At 38.4% G+C, this 17,511-nt stretch overlaps 1 protein-coding gene across 1 annotated transcript; it reads left to right on the top strand.

The window, feature by feature from the left end:
• The first annotated feature begins 8,672 nt into the window (after positions 1 to 8,672).
• Positions 8,673 to 15,590, top strand: LOC577385 (neuronal acetylcholine receptor subunit alpha-7-like). Its single transcript, XM_030995873.1, has 6 exons — positions 8,673 to 8,698; positions 9,633 to 9,835; positions 10,832 to 10,964; positions 11,942 to 12,135; positions 12,773 to 13,027; positions 14,872 to 15,590. The coding sequence occupies exons 1-6, from the start codon at positions 8,673 to 8,675 to the stop codon at positions 15,180 to 15,182; spliced, it is 1,122 nt and encodes a 373-aa protein (XP_030851733.1). The 3' UTR covers positions 15,183 to 15,590.
• Positions 15,591 to 17,511: the final 1,921 nt, after the last annotated feature.

Genomic DNA, 17,511 nt, shown 5'->3' with positions numbered 1-17,511 from the left:
AATCTACAAGAATGATCAAAGAGAAAGAGTAAAGATCAATAATCTCTAAGTTGGTACGTCTTTTAAAGCGAAAAATCGCAACACAGAGAGCGAAAGCCAAGAGAGAGAGAGAGAGAGAGAGAGAGGAGAAGAGGCACATGTTTAAAACATATATATTGCTCGTACCCGACAGTGGATGCATGATGTAGATGTGTCCTTGTATACAATACATTCTTACGGTAGATGGTTGATATCTAAACCGAGCGTGAATCCCAAGTGATAGGAAAGCTCGTACAATGCAGATGAATATATATACGTCCCACCTCTCGAGGTTGTGACCACGAATATTTTGGCGGCAGTCATCGTTAAGAGAATACGACAGTTGGCATGGCAACCAACTTTTAACAAATTAGGACGAACGTCCTGTCACTTTCCCCGCGCAATGATAATAGAGATGTGGACTTCAATTACATCTTGAAAAGATGGACATAGAATAAGTACAGTCTTTGAGGACCAGTAGGTAGTATATCAGAACAATTATTATTTAGCTTCCCGAAGGTCATCTACCGGCCTAAATATGCATATATCCATTCTAACATGAGGGGAGAAGTGTTAAAGATGGATTTAAGCGTACATATATATACATATATATATATCAGGCGTACAACCCAGACGCACACGCAAACAATAACGCACACACACACACACACACACACACACATACACATATACAGGTAAAACGTGCCAACTGAGGATATTTATCTTTAACTATCTTTAACTATGACATTGGGGATATTGGAATTTGAGGTGTTTTTTTTATCTGGCCGCCAGATAAATGAATAATATTACATTCTGTCAAAGAATAACAAAAATTGAGCTTCCTGTTTTTATGTAAAAGCTTACTAGGCGCCGTTCATTTGTCAGAATGTTAAAATCTCAGATGATACACATAGAGGCTCTCAAAAATGTGGCGTCTTACAATGAAAAATGTGGATGTCTTGGAACTCTTGCAGGCAATGGGTAATAGGCTTCTCTCGGATCACTTTTACACAAATTAGCAAAATATAAGAAAGTTATCGACTGGGGATGTCCACAGTTGCCAGTGTATCCCCACTTCAAAGTTATGTGTACATATGATTATCCCGGTTTCTTTTCTTTTTTCATTATTTTTTTTGTTGTTATTGATTCAAAACAATACAAATCAATCTTAGTAATAAAATACAGTTGTTTTTCATTTTAACATGAATTCAGAACATTTTCATTACATAGATTGTACGATTGATGAAAACAAAATGAAATCAGTTGTAACATAAAACAAATAACCCCATCCAACCAAAACCAAACACACTACTCCCCCCCCCCACCATGCGACGCACACACACACACCACCGACCACACTTCCACACATATACCACACACTGTTCCTAGCCTCCTCAGAATACCCCCAAATTGGAGCGACAGACAAATAGAAATACTCAAATAAAAAAAAATAAAAAATGTCATTTAAACGAGGCTACAATAGCCACAATAGCCTAATGTTAAAAGTCCATGAAAACTTCACTTGTTTCCACTTCTGTAAATGTAATGCTAATTAACCTGCCCTCCCTGCAATATTCTTTTCTTCTTCCCTAAATTTCAACAGTTCTTTTATAAAATCCCCCAAAGACAATATTACAGACTTTCCCCTGCATTTCATTGCAAAATTAATTGTATTTAATATCTTTATTCGTGGGGAATTACCGGACAACCCTAAATAAATATTTACCCAGTCGATAGACCTTAATTCCCTTAGCTCAAACTTAGCTATTACATTCTGCATTAACCTTTGAACATGTACACACTCCCAGAACAAGTGTAAATATGTTTCAATCTTTTGCTTACAAAATGAGCACAAGTTATCTTCAACAAAGCCGAATCTGAATAAGTGTTCTTTAGTATATATTGCTCCATGAAGCAGTTTATACTGAATTTCTCTTAGTCTGTTAACAAGACTAACTTCCCTAGGTCTACTAAATATCCCCTACATACCTCCTTTGAAAAATCTTACACACCCACACACACTCACATACACACACACACACGTACACACGCAAACACATATATCAGCATCAGTAGTCGCTCTATGCAGAGCGAATTTATTTCATTTTCCACACAATATAAACAATGACAAGATAATCACATTAATAAAGATAACAGAAACTTAGCATTTAAATTTCTATGACATTGTGATTTTTTAGGTCGCGTAATGCAAGATTATTTAGTTACAGGAAATGAAAAACGAACCTACTTGGAAGCAATGCTTGTGAGGTGTTAGTTCGTAGAAAAATAATCTAAACTTTATACATTCATGACTGAATTTTGAAAGATTACGGAGACAAGGAAACATGACGGACACAAAAAACGAAACAAAAACAAGGATTTATATATATTTATATATAACATCCTCTCCTTAGCATCCTACTGTTTCTTGTCTTTCATCACCTCCTTATCCTTCTCAAATTTCTTATCCACCATTCTCTTTTTCTACGATTTAAATATCTCTAAATTAATTTTCCTTTTTCATTTATATGTACCTTCCTATCGATCTGAGCGGTATGTCACGGTTCATGAGATCAAGGAACAGCCGATAAAACTTGGACAGGTGCTGGGTTTTTCACTGGAACATCATCTTTTTCCCCCTATACCGACAATTTTCACACTAGCCGATACATGACGTATTCCAGCGCGTACACAATTTCTGTCATGTTTTGTGTTACCTGTCGGTGCGTCACTGAGTCTATATGGATGCGCATGCATTCTTACAGTGTGCGATGGGCCTTTTCCTCGTGATGAATTTGCAGTGCCGTGATTGGTGGAGTTCCGTGTTCTGGCGCAATTTATCTGAACGTTGTTCCTCGGTGCGCAATGGAAGTGAAAAAAATCACTCCGTCATATAAAGCAATCAGTGAATTAATTCATGCTTGCAAATTTCAATCTGAATGGACGCTCTCCTGAATAAGCAGACGTCTACCAGGAACAAAATGCGTGTGCACTTCTCACAAATGTGGGTATTAGACGTATTTCCTAACCATGAGTCGACAACTAGAATATTACCACCCTCACTCCTTCGAATGGGATTTAACACGTCGAATATAGCTGCTACTAACGGAAAGGGTATGCGACAGTGATTTCATTGAAATAAATCATGATAGAGGCTTGGAAACAATACTATCAATCATATAATTTACCTATAAGAAGGATCAATTTTTCTCCAAAAGATCACTTTCTATAAAAAAATATATTTAAAAAAATACGACTATACATCACAGACAGGAGAAAAGCTACGATACCATGGGTCTAGATCTTTCATCGCTTTCACTGGAAAAATCAATAACTAGAATTCAGAATACGTATAAGATAAAATACAGTTTTGCTGACATGAAGGATAGGCCCCTCCAGAATGTATGCACACTTACTGAAAGTAATTTGAAATGCAGTAATCAATCACTTTAAGGTGTTTTGAATTTAGTGTTGTATACATCCGAACACGACTTTTTGAAAAACAAGAAGCTTTACCAGAAATGTGATTGCTTCAATGCTGGCAGAGATAATGCCTTAAACCTCGGTCACAAATACCATAAAAGCCCGGTCACACAGCCTTTCGCGTCTGTATCGCGGGTAAAATTTCGCGATTTTTTTTTGCCCGCGGTTGCCCGTGGTGGAAAAATGTGCAAAATTGGCTTACCCGCGGTTTACCCGTGGTATGCCCGCGGAACAGACGCCGGCGACTGTTCCGCGTCCTTATCGCGGGTGAAGCGCGGCGGTACCGCGGCCTACCACGCTTACACGCGGTACACACGCTAATGCACGTGAAAACAACGCGGTACAGACGCGGAACAAACGTGCTATGACCGTGCTCCACCCGCGATTACCCGCTAAAATTTCGCGTCCAATTCCGCGTGTAACCACGTCTTAACCGCGGCCGTAGCACGTCCTAGCACGTTCGTTCCGCGTCTGTACCGCGTCTTTACCGCGTGTGTACCACGTGTACCGCCCGCGATTACCCGCGGTCTAAATTTTTGGGCAGCCCAAAACTTTTTCGCGCGGCCAACCGCGTGTGAATTTCTTACCGCGTGTAACGACGGGTAAAGTACGGCTGTATCGCGTCTTTATCGCGACCTCAAAGCGTCCAACAGCGTCTGCTTCACGGGCAGAAATTTTTGGCCGTGATTCGGCCGCGATACGCCCGCCGGAGGGCTGTGTGACCGGGCCTTAAGAACTGTTACGAACACCGTACGAATGATTTTCAGACCATGAAATGCTACGGTCACAAAGGGATCGTACGAACGATAATTTCGTACGAATCTCCGTGTTTTTCCTTTGTCTTCCCGAAATTCCATTGTCTGAAAATCGTTCGTACGGCGTTCGTAGCAGTTCGTAATGGCATTTATGACCCATATGGAAACGTTTGCTTGTATATTTGTCTCATAAAAGAATTTTAGAACAAACTGACTCCCACACGGTGTTGAGTGCTCAGGGGTCACAGGCCACTGGCTTCATCGGGCAGGTAGTTCCATTATGTGAATGGGTAAATTAACTATTACAAAATGAGGGGACACATTACATTGTACAATAGGGACACACATTGTTTTTATTGTGCAAAACATCCTCTTTTATTTACCACATTATTGCATGAAACTATAAAACCAAAATGCATTTTGTATTCTTACAATACGAGTACAAAGAATAATAACAGGTGAATGAAATGCATAAACACCACAAACACCTGGGGAGGAAGCATTCATAAATTTGAATACATATAGTTGATAAACGACTCTGATAAAACTATAAGACCAAAATGAAATTTGCGTTCTGGCAATTGGAGTACAAAGAATGATAGCAGGTGAATGAAATGCTTCAACAGCAACACAAACACCTGGGAAGCTAGGAAGCATCGATAAATTTGAATAATTTAGTTGATAAACGACTCCGCATGTGGACGTTTGTTGGAGCAGAAAGCAGTGGATTCTTAACAACACGAACCCATTTAACAGAATGTCGGAACGTAAATTAAATTTGGCGCGGTTGGAAAATGCATCTTTTTACCCTACGACTTTAATGGTACGATCCAGTAAATTAAAACAGTAAAATGGCTCTTATTTTGAAATTAATAATTAAATAAAACCCAAAACTTCAGTGATATCAGAAAAATAATGTTATATCTTACTAATAATTAAAAAGAGATGTATAAACATTTTGAAAGTGTCGCATTTTACGATAAAAGGCACCGATTTAGCGAAAATGACGTCATTAGTGCGCTTGCATCAGGGAATTCAAGGTCAAAAGGTCAATTCAGACGCTGATAAGTTTTTGGTCGAGCCTTTTTGTTTCCTTTATTCCGACAAAATTATACAATCAATCAAAACAAGTTTAATACCAGAATAAAGCTAACGATTAGTATTTTCATTAACCGCTTGCCCCAAAGTCGCTTGACCACAGTGAAACGAGTGAGAGCTTGCGAGAGCGGCCAAAGTGTGATTGAAACTCGCTATTTGCTCTTCTCCAACGCAAAAAGAGACGACATTGTGCTGGATAAAAGTATTTTTTCCGACGAAAGTACAGAAAATTTGCATATGGTCTTTTTATATTATACTTTATGAAATGTTACCGGAGTGATTTCCGGGCGCCCCAATGCTGGAAAGAAACGCACATTTTAGATAACTTCACTTTTTCATGGAAAAATGCTCATTTGTTCTATGCACGCAAGTCAGATTGAGCGGATGATACAACGTTTCCATATGAGACTAAAATTCGGGAAGACCATGGAAAAACAGGGAGATTTGTACGAGCGCATCGTTCGTACGAACCTTTGTGACCGTAGCTTTACATCAGTCCCTTGCGTCAACACATAGAAAACAGTGTGACGTAGGTTAGCACACAATGTGTTCACATCGTCATATAAAACACAGTGTGTTCACACAGTCATATAAAATACGATGTGAAGTAGGTTCACACACAGTTTGTTCATACAGTCATAGAAAACACAGTGTAATGTAGGTTTACGCACAGTTTGTCCACACATTCATATAAAACACAGTGTGAAGTAGGTTTACACACAGTGTGTTCATAAAGTCATAGAAAACAAAGTGTGAAGTAGGTTTAAACACAGTGTGTTCACACAGACATAGAAAACACAGTGTGAAGTAGGTCTACACACAGTGTGTTCACACAGTCACAGAAAACACAGTGTGGAGTAGGTCTACACACAGTGTGTTCACACAGTCATAGGAAACACAGTGTGAAGTAGGTTTACACACAGTGTGTTCACACAGTCATAGAAAACAGAGTGTGAAGTTTTTTTACACACAGTCATAGAAAATACAGTGTGACTGTGAAGTAGGTTTACACACAATGTGTTCACGCAGTCATATAAAACACAGTGTGAAGTAGGTTCACACACGGTGTGTTCACACAGTCATCACAATGATGTATTCTTAATCCCCTCATCAGACATACTGCGCTGCGTATATTTTTTGTGATTCTTTTTTACAATCAACAGTGTGTTGTACAATGTGAAGAAGGTGAACATGGAATGTGTAATATATACTTTCGTCTTCCTGCATGCATTATAATAATAATTACGAACTCCTCACCATCTGTCAAGTTCAATATATCTCAACATCTATTAAAATGATATTCTAGCCAACATCTTCCCACAATGGTCAAATTGGTCTTTAATATTTTCTGTCAAATCTTAAATACCCATTTTCTCTCCGTATGAGCTAGATGCCATCAACATGTACTGATTTTAACCTTCAATATAAAAACACTTCCTCATTGCGGCAAGGTTTTTTTCATTATATTTCTGTTTTCTCATCTTTATTTCTATTGGACGGGGTGAATAAAACTATCAGGTCTTGAATTAAAGACCGTCGATACTACTGGGCCAGAAGGGATTAGACCACACAGCAAGGTCACTGACAGGTGGCTATCTCATTAACTCAGCTCTCAACTAACATAATAAAAAGAGGATCATGGGGGACCAACAGGCACCGATTGGGGAAGTTTTCTATATAGAGGGAGCAAGTAGCTACAAGTAGGACAGTGGGGCTTTAAATCAAATTTTATTTTGAAACATTTCTGATTTAGGGAGATGCAGTCTGCTGACCAAGAAGTTGTTTAAGAAGTTATTCCATGGAGAGGATCCTTATAACAGACACATCAGACCGGCCATCAACGAGTCTACACCCACCGATCTAGAAATGCAGCTCTTTGTTTCTCAAATTCTTGAAATGGTCAGTAAATCCACAGTTTGGTGATCCCCCAGCCCCCCCCCCCCCCCCCCGGCTGATTTTTTTTTTTTTTTTTTTTTTTTTTTTGGGGGGGGGGGGGGTCTCTTTTTTCTTTTAATCTTGTGACATCATCGTAAGTTTTATTTAAACTGAGTGTGGTCTACGAAAGTGGAAAGTACGCATGAACCTTAATTCTAACTCATGCATACATTAATCATGATGGATTTAAAAGTACTTTGAAATTTGCAATCATCTTTCCCAGAGTTGAACTCGTACCAACAACTTCTCAGTACAGATCTGTACGCTTAATGACTCTATGGGGATCCATTGGTTGAAATGGTTGGCCTGATGTTTAAAGATGAAGTTGAGTTCTGGTCATGCGATTGCATTGTGAAAGAAACGGTGTGTAATCGACCAGAAAAGGTTGATCATCTAGCATATAAGAATTTGTGTGTATTGCAAGGTTCTGGAATCATCAAAATGATAAGAAATTTGGCCAAGTCTTGGTAAAGTTACAAAAACTTGCACAGAAAGATGTATATGGGACTACACGAACACGTGGCGTAAAAAGCCGGCCCCCCGATTTTTGCGATGTTACATGCATATTTAGAATATGAAGGCATTCGAAGAGCCATGCTTTTCAGGGAACATGTCTTAACTGATGTTCTTCCACACTTGCATAATAAGAATGAGTAATGCTCACAAATTATTTTTCACCTCTTTCCAGAACTCAACCTTCTCTTTAAATTGAGATTTGGGATGCTTGATTTTGTATTGCAGGATGCTTTGCATAATACATATTGTTTTTATTTACAGGATGAACGGTTACAAACGTTGAAGGCCAATGTATGGATGTCATATGTAAGTATCAGTATCAGATTACATAAGTATCAATAATACGCAATTCTTATTCAATCAAATTACATACATAGGCGTGTACTAACCTACAATTTCGTTACTTGTACTTTTGTCCGAATAAGGTCAATTGCCACCACGACTACCTTGACTAGTAGTGACTGTTAGTGGAGCACTGTGTTATAATGGTAACATCCACGGAAAATAAGTTTCACTCTTGACCTAGGTGTATTCTATGGGTGCCCAGCAATGCTATGGGGGAAATAATTGAAGGGCCCTCAGGAAAAGTAATAATAATACCGTGGTTGCTGACTTTCTTCTTCTTTTATTCTTTCTTCTGTTTTGATCATAATACAAAGATTATTGTGCTTTTAAGTTTGATAAATACATCACAGCGGTTAAAGTGTGCATTGCTAACTGAAGCTCGTTTTCATTGTTAATTTAACGTTTCTCTCATGTGACGATGACTGCTTTGCTCATTAGGACTGGACCGATGAATTTCTTCGCTGGGATCCAGCTGATTTCGATGGACTCAAGAGCTTCAAGATAACCTCTGACCTCATCTGGATGCCTGATATCGTCATCTATAACAAGTAAGAATGATGATCATGATGATGACTATGACGCGTTGATTTATGTTGCAAAATGTCGAGGCTATAATGCTAATAATTTGTTACAGTGTCTATTACACAGTGGTTGAAACAGGTTATATTGTCACTTTTATGATGAAGAACTCCTTGCCATTGTTGTCACCATCATTGTTATCACCATTGCAATAACAATAATCATCATCATCATCATCAAAATCAGCAGGGTCACTCAGATAAACTACCCCGTCATTATCATCATCATCATCGTCGTCACCATCACCACCATCCTTCAATTTAGTATATCATTTTTTGTTTATTTATTGCAACCAATAGGTTGGATTTAAATATTTTGAAAATTGCCATTACCATTACCAGCATCATTATCACCACTATCATCATCATTACCATCAGCTTTATTAACATCTCCGAAATCAGATAGCTGTACAAATTTCACATATCTTTACATTAGGGTTTGCTTGTTTGGTTGGTCATGTTGATAGAAAATACTAACATTATATTAAGCCTGTAACGATAAAGTGATAAATAAAATTACCACCGAAGTCTCTAAGCGCTATTGCTATAACACACAAAATAGACTGATAAACAATTACATATTAAACAAAACTAAAAAGTGCAAATAAACCTACAAATTACAATACATATGGAATACACATCAAAGTGAACAAAGTTAATTAATCATCGAACGCAATTTTGAATAAATGTGTCTAAAGACTAGTTTTGAATAGGTTAACAGTTTGAGAGTTTTTGACATTTAAAGGTAGTCTGTTCCAAAGTTCAGCAGAAGCTTTGCAAAAAGAGCGATTACCATAAGAAAGAGTTGACACAGAAGTAGATACGAGGTTTAATTGTGAAGATGACCGTAAATTGCGTGAGGGTTTGTATTCCTGGATTAATTATCATCATCTCTTCTCTGCAGTGCAGGGGACTCCTACGGCACGTATATGTTCAACAAGATTGTTAAGATCGAACACACTGGTCATGTGAACTGGGGCTCGCCTCACATCATTGTGACTAGCTGCCAACTCAACGTTGCTAACTTCCCGTTTGACTACCAGCACTGTCCCATCAAGTTCGGTCCATGGCAGCACGATGGATCTGAGTTGGCAATCACGGGATCAGGTATCTTTCTCTCCATTTAAAAAAAAAAAATTATAATTTTTTTATTATTATTATCATAACCCTTCTTTTTTCTCTAAAGGAAATGTAAGAAGGAAAAAACAAATATTGTTGAAAAGAAAAAAAATATTTTGAATTTTATACGCAAACTGGTCGAGGAAATGGAGCAAACTTTATTTGCGATTTGTTTAAAATGTGAAAATATATAATTTTGTTTGTGTGAATATTTTTCATCTGTAAATGCGTAACTCTATTTGTAACCTTGTATGGAAATATAAAAGTTTACTTGCAAATTTATTTACACCTATGTGAAGATCATTTTGTTATTTTGTATACAATGTTATAAATTATGTAGAATTTTCTTTATGAGAGAAGAGAATAAAAACCTATGAAAAAAAGAAAAAGAAAAAGAAAAAATGTTACTATTAGTTTGAGGCGAAAGATTATTATGGCGACATTGGAGACGTAACGTTATGATGGTGGCTATAATGGTATTGATGGTAACGATGATAATGATGATGATGGTGGTGATGATGGTGATCATGACTATTAATGTATTGGCAATAATGATGATGACGATGATGATGACGGTGGCGATGATGGTGATGGATGATGAGGACTTTGATGATGATATATTTTATGGTGACGATGATGGTATGGCAACGTTGATGGTGATGATAATGGTAATCAAATGTTGACGCTGGAAATGACGATGGCGAGTGGTGGTGATAGTGGTGATGATAACGACATTGAGGACAGTTGTAATGTCAATGATGACAAAGACGATGCCGTTGTTATTGGTAATGATGATTATGATGACGATGATAGTGGTTATGATGGTCATTATGACGATGATGGTTTTATTGTTTGTTCAAGTAATATTTTATTTGGTACTCATGGATGGTGTTAAAGGTGATGATAATGATGATGATGATGATGATGATGATATTTGTGGTAATAATATATAACTAACTCTAGCATTGAATGTCTTCTTCTCAGGTGATAATACAGTATATCGCAGTGATGGTGAGTGGGATATGGTAGGTCTTTCTACAGTAACCAATCAACAAACTTATCCAGACTCGCCTGGCATATCGTATTATGACGTCACCTACACAATACATATCAGAAGGTAAGAAGTATAGACGAGAAACAGAGAGAGAGAGAGATAGACAGGCCGACCCACAGAGAATAACATAGGGACTTTAAGATTTGCACGTCGACATAGCGGACTGCTACGTGTGACTTCCTTTAAAGGCACCGTGACTTCCTTTTAAGGCGCTGCCAATGCCTTAAAAGGACGCCACTCGTCCCTGTAGATAGAAAGGTGTAGGCCGAGTATCTCTCCCTCTCTGTCCCACACACACTCACACGCGCGAAAATCCATCCGCACGCGCACACGCACTTTTTTAAATAGTAATTTTGTTTTATTCCTCCAAGCGTAATACAATTAAAAATAATCACGCAAATCCACATGCACACACGCCGTCGCACACACGCTCGCACACAGGCGCGTACACAGGGAGGGGGGGGGGGGTTGAACCCCCTTTGGTATTTATTTGTGTGTAAATCCCCCCTAAAACCCCCCCCCCCCCCTTTCGTTTTTTTTTTTTAATATTAACAAAAAAAAAAATTATGCCCATGGCTGACCTAAAAAAGGTGACCTTACCCCTTCGGCCGGCGCGATTTTCAAATTTTTCGTTGCGAAATTTTGGGCCCGATTTTAACCCCCCCCCCCTTGAAAAAATCCTGCGTACGCCCCTGCTCGTACATATTCTCACGCACTCCCACCCGCAAACCAAACTCACAATCAGATAAAGAGAAGAAGAGATAGGCTTGACATAGACAGATAGTGATCAATCTATGTACAAGTACAAGACAAGTAGAGAAGAATTAGGTAACAAAACACATACATTCTAAGAAATGCATAGATTGACTATAAACTGAAGGTAAAGACGGGAAAAGATAATTATTACGTAGAGAGAAATACCACACAAACTTAAAATACGTTAAAATTAAAATTAAATTGCTAGAATTAATCATGAAGTGTTTCTCAGATAAAACGTATCGTTTTTTAACTTTTTGTTTAATCTGTCCCTCCTCCTACAGACGAGCTATGTACTACGTGTTCAACCTTCTCGTACCATGTATCCTGATCGCATCAATCACTCTTCTTGGTTTTCTTCTACCGGTTGACTCAGGAGAGAAGGTATCTCTTGGAATTACAGTCCTTCTCTCACTCACAGTCTTCTTACTTCTCATTGCTCAATCAATGCCGCCATCTAGCGTCGTACCAATTATAGGTATATATATCGATTCGGCGATAGATTTTTTTCTTCATAAATCTGTTTACCAATTTATTTCAATAAAAAATTCCCCTGTTGTCAACGTTTACATTCAAATTCTACAGATTTGAAGCAGGTTACAAAAATGTATGTAATAGTTATCATATGTAAATACCTCAAGGAGAGAAAGTAGCCTTTTCAAAATGACACTTTCCTTTCTTTTTTATGCATTAAAAGTACATTTATTTGTTTAATTATTTGTTTATTTATAACCATTATCCATTTATTCATTTATTCATTAATAAATGAATTTATCGATATGTTTATTTATTTAATTTATTTATTCATTTATTTGGTTCTTTGTTTGTTTTGCTTGTTGGCAAATTTGGTTCAACTCGTACTACCCCCTTCGCCTTCATGGTGTAGCGACTGACCTATCCTCAATAAAACATTAGAATGTTAATCGTGGAGAAATAATAAATATAAATATAATGAGATATACAATAGGAGTGGAGAAAGAAAACTGAGGAAATGTAATGAGAAAAGAAGAGAACTTATGATGAAAAAAAAAGGATATTGCCAAGGTACGAAATGGTGAAAGGTATTAAATATGAAGATATATTTGAATCCCTTTTTTATTTCCTGTGTTATTTAGGTCAGTATTATGTATCTACCATGGTACTTGTCTCGATCTCCATCCTCCTCACCGTGTCAGTGATCAACCTTCATCATCGCGGTCCATACTGCAGAAAAGCTCCTAGATGGGTTCGAAGGATCATTCTTGGAAAAATAGCGTGGTTTTTACGACTACAACCTGAACACTTCAAACATATGAAGTTTGCTTCAAATAATAGCTACTACAATGCAAATGGGATTAACACATCTTCACCTAGTGGCAACAACTTCAGAAGTAAGAGTGTTGGTAAATATTTCCTTCTTTTGAAATGTTAATTATTTGCCCTCGAACGTTTTATCCATTTCCCCTTTCGCCTGTATGTTTAGCGGGAGAGACATCAGGGGTCACTTTTTTCAACGTCGGCGTCGTTAAAGGCCCGGTCACACAGGGGGACGCCTGGGGGACGCACGGCCAGCGCATTCGAAATTTGCAATTTTGGCCAGTGCGTTGTCGTTCGCTAGGTGTGCGTCATCATTCGTTACTCGTTCGTCGAGCGCGCTGGACCAACGCTGGACCAACGCTATGCATTCGTCGTCATTCGCTGTGTGCCTCTGGATTTTTTTAGCATGCTCAAAAGTGTGCGCGGAGCTCGACGCATGAATGTACACGCCAAAGGGACGCCAGACATACGTGGAGCACGACCTGTATACGCGCAACACGCTATGCATTCGGTGTCAGCTCGCTAGCTTCTCCCAAATCCTGACAAAAGTCGGAATGCGTCGGCCTTACGCCCCCCCCCCCACCATGCGTCCCCTCTGTGTGACCGAGCTTAGCAATGGGGACGCACGGCCAGCGCATTGGAAATTTGGAATTTTGGCCAGCGCGTTGTCGTTCGCTAGGTGTGCGTCACCCTTCGGGATTTTTTGAGCATCCCGACGAATGCATAGCGTTGGTCAAGTGTTGGTCCAGCGCACTCGACGAACGAGTAACGAAGGATGACGCACACCTAACGCACGACAACGCACTGGCAAAAATTACAAATTTCCAATGCGCGGGCCGTGCGTCCCCCATGCGTCCCCTATGTGTGACCGGGCCTGCTTTGCTGGATACGGGGCCATTGATCTTGAAACGTGTACACAATGATCATTAAGTAGTTCGAAACAAATGGCAGTTCAAGAATCGAGGTCAAATGTGAAATAAGGTCAGTTATGGCCATTTACGCTTCAAAACTTTCTATTAAAAAAAAATGTTAACTCCCAAACTATTACCCAAAAGTCTAAAGTTGAGTAGAAGTGGATTTAACTACCAAAGATCACCGAGGGAAAGTCAAAGGTCTCATTTTGAGATGAATTGATTCAGGTTACTGTTTTGAATGAGTAATTTGAAAATAACTTTCATTTTAGAAATACATGTGCAAATTCATGAACCCTTTTCAGTGAAAAAATAATGCGATTTAATTTAGATCAAAGAGTCCAAAGATAAATAGGGGTTATTTTTGCTGCACGAACATAAGCTTTTTCCATTAATTAAATGTCCTCCCCTCAGTCAAGTGTCACTGTGAAGTGTACAAAAGAAATAACATAAATAAGGATTTTTTTATCTCAAAGTTCATGAGTGTTTTTCAAAGAAATATCATTTATCTAAGATGGTTTTATTTATTTAGTTTAAAGATAAAGGTGAGTTCTGGTATAAAAAAAAGAAAATTAATTCTCACAGAATCAAACGGAAATTACACTGAATGTTCAAGATTAAAAATAAATGTCATTTGCCAAACATTTTTGGTAGAAAATGTATACTGGCTGAGTAATGAGCATAGAAAGATTAGGAAATCAAAGTTAGTAGCCCCGACACTAGTTGTGTAGTCCCATATACATCTTTCTGTGTACAGTGCTTGTTACTTTACCAAGACTGGGACAAATCTATTATGATTTTGATGACTCCAGAACTTTGCAGTACACGCCAATACTTACATGCTACATGATCAACTTTTTCTGATTCATTTCACAGTGCAATCGAATACCAGAACTCACCTTCATCTTTAAGTTTTTTTTTTAAGAAATGTCATTTATCTACGATGGTTTTGTTTATTAACGGCTTCAAATGATGATTTTGTCATTTTATTTTTGTGTGTATTTTAGAGAAACGAGAGAGCTACAAGCGTGATAAGGTGAAAGTCACTGCACCTCACGAGTCTCCAATCCTCGGTATATCCCGGAGTGGTCGGGGGAGGGAAGGCTGCTGTGATAACAACGACGATCAGCTCATTTTACTCCGACGAATGATCGATCATATGCGATACATCCGAGATCATTTCGAAGAGATCGATGATTCTGAGGATATCAAGAATGAGTGGAAGCAGATCGCGTTGGTCGTCGATCGAGTCTTCGCTATCTTCTACGTCTTCGGTTCGATTGGTACCATCCTGATGCTTGTCTTTAAGATATCATGATCACCCTACAGGTTGATGGTTATCGTCGATCTCGGTGGGATCATCGTCATAGGGGTGGTCGTCTGTCAAGAAGTTTCGTGATCAGCCTGGAAAGAAAGAAAGATTCATCTTTGATATACACAGAGCAGGCTTTTGCAAAAGACTTCAACTGTTTGTATGATCATTTGAAAAAGTAATTACGTAAGCCTACCAACTTTGTCGTTATTTTCCAAGTTGCTTCAAAATTTATTCAGAAATTGTCATAAAGATGACTTAATGATGAATATGACCTTAATCGAGGTAAACTATGAGAAAAGATGTGGATTTTAAGATCAGACTTTGATCCGCCCATTTGATCAAAAGTGCTACAAAAAATACCATCGCTTAGCTTTATGTTCGTTAAACTTTTTCAAATCGCCCCCCCCCCCATATTGGAATACTTTTATCCATATTTTTAATCTCGCTATCGTTAACCTGGTCCAACACCATATCTACAAATTCTACTAGCAATGTTTTCTCATGTTAGTTTATATTTTGATCTGAAACACCTTGTTCACCCCTGTCGTAAACTTTGTTAAGTTTTCAGGCTAATCCGTGATATGCAAAAACTTGCTTTGCTCCAGATAAGTGGCCAAAAAGTTGGCATTTTTAACAAGCATCCTCAGTGAGAATCTGCAGGGATCAACAACAAAATAGATCGATGCCATTTGCAATGGATAAGTACTGCTTCCTAGGTTGTACTATATCAAGAACATTGTGCATTCATAATGATTATTATCCAAATCTTTCCCCATATTTAAAGCACATCAATTTCTGCAGATTATTAAGTACCCTAGACTTTAGAGGATGTGGCACAGTCAAACTACAAAGGTATCATTTGCAACCAACAATGTTTTCATATCCTAAACTGACAACGTCACGGCTGGATTCTATGTCAGTACTATCGGACACAGGATGAAATTCTGTCAGATTAGGAACTGGTTGATCTAGTAGTAGTCTTCTTTTTTTTTTATTTAGATGCGCAGCCTAGATCCAGTGCATATATATGTACATACATGTTAGTCAGACTGAATCTCAGGCTTAACTGTTTGCCACCAGACTTACAGGTAATCATCTAAGAGTACAGTCTTTGAAGATCAGGGTACAAATTGTTGCATGTAGGGCTGTTTGGTATATTTGAATTGAACATATAGTGAGTTACTTGGGCACGAAGGGCCAGGATCCTGTTGAGGGTTGTTCTATCTTTTCGAAGGCGGTTGAATCCTGACTTCTGGACATGGATTTTAAAGGCATTATTGACATCTGCCCAGAATTTTTTTAAGCTGTCATCGTGAACAGTTCCATTCTAAGTGTTTATTAGTATTATTATTATGTCGTTGCAATAGCAACATCAATGTTTGGCAAAGTTTCTTTCAAAAGCTGTATAGTATTTTTCTGGCTATCAAAATAGGGTTTAAATTATATGTAACAAATTAATTTGTACTAAGCTGTAATGACTTACTTGACTTAAGTGCACAGGACGGAGTGTCCCCTTGCACTCCTATGGGTGGTCTACCTCCATTCACTTTTGTCCTGGGCTTGGTGTTGGGCAGCCTCCAGGCTTAATCCAGAGTCTTGGCAGATTTGGTCTTTCCACCTCAAGGGAGGACGTCCTGGTGGCCATGGCAATGTAGAGTCATTGATGTGGACTTGTATTGGTAGGCGTTCCTGTGGCATATGTACTACATGTCCAAACCATTTCAGGCGGCGGTTGGATATTTCCCCATTTATTGTTATGGAAATTTTCAGTGACTTTCGAATGTCTACACTTCTAATTTTGTCTCGAAGATGGACTTCTGCTATTAGTATTTAAACTACATTGAAGAGTTCCTAATCTGGAATTACAAAATGCAATTAATCTGTTTCAATAGCAGCGGCTCTGACACGTCCACCCACCCAGAGTTAAGTGGAAAAGAGAAAGATCATGAGAGTGGGTTTTCTGGTTAATTAGAGATCAAACCGTGTAGGATACTGTGTCGCGGGGATGAGTTACGTTTCTATATGATATGCAATTACTGATAAACTTACTTCAAATGCCAAGCATAACTACTTTGGCATCATGGTGCTTTCATACCATCTTTTGTGAGGGGCAGGACAATTACCTGAAACAAAAACATATTTAGCCTGAAAACCATCGGAAAGTTGAACATTTAAACATTCGTTTTATGGTTTGTTTGGGATGAGATACAGAAATCATCTATTTTGCCAAAATATCAATTTATACAAAGTCGTTGCCATAGCAACAAACGTCTTCTGAACATTCACATATAAAGGCTTAATACAATAAATATGACCTTGAGCGTGTAACGGA

The sequence above is a fragment of the Strongylocentrotus purpuratus genome, unplaced genomic scaffold (genome assembly GCF_000002235.5).
Source record: "Strongylocentrotus purpuratus isolate Spur 01 unplaced genomic scaffold, Spur_5.0 spur5_scaffold_3, whole genome shotgun sequence".
In the NCBI taxonomy this organism is placed as follows: Eukaryota; Metazoa; Echinodermata; class Echinoidea; order Camarodonta; family Strongylocentrotidae; genus Strongylocentrotus; species Strongylocentrotus purpuratus.
Note: the sequence above shows the minus strand (reverse complement) of the source record. Positions and strands in the feature narration are given on the sequence as shown.

Coding starts and splice junctions, on each gene's coding strand:
- LOC577385 (XM_030995873.1), top strand. CDS start 8,673: ATGCCTGATATCGTCATCTATAACAA. Junction 8,699..9,632: donor GATATCGTCATCTATAACAA/GTAAGAATGATG, acceptor TCTTCTCTGCAG/TGCAGGGGACTCCTACGGCA. Junction 12,136..12,772: donor TAGCGTCGTACCAATTATAG/GTATATATATCG, acceptor TGTGTTATTTAG/GTCAGTATTATGTATCTACC.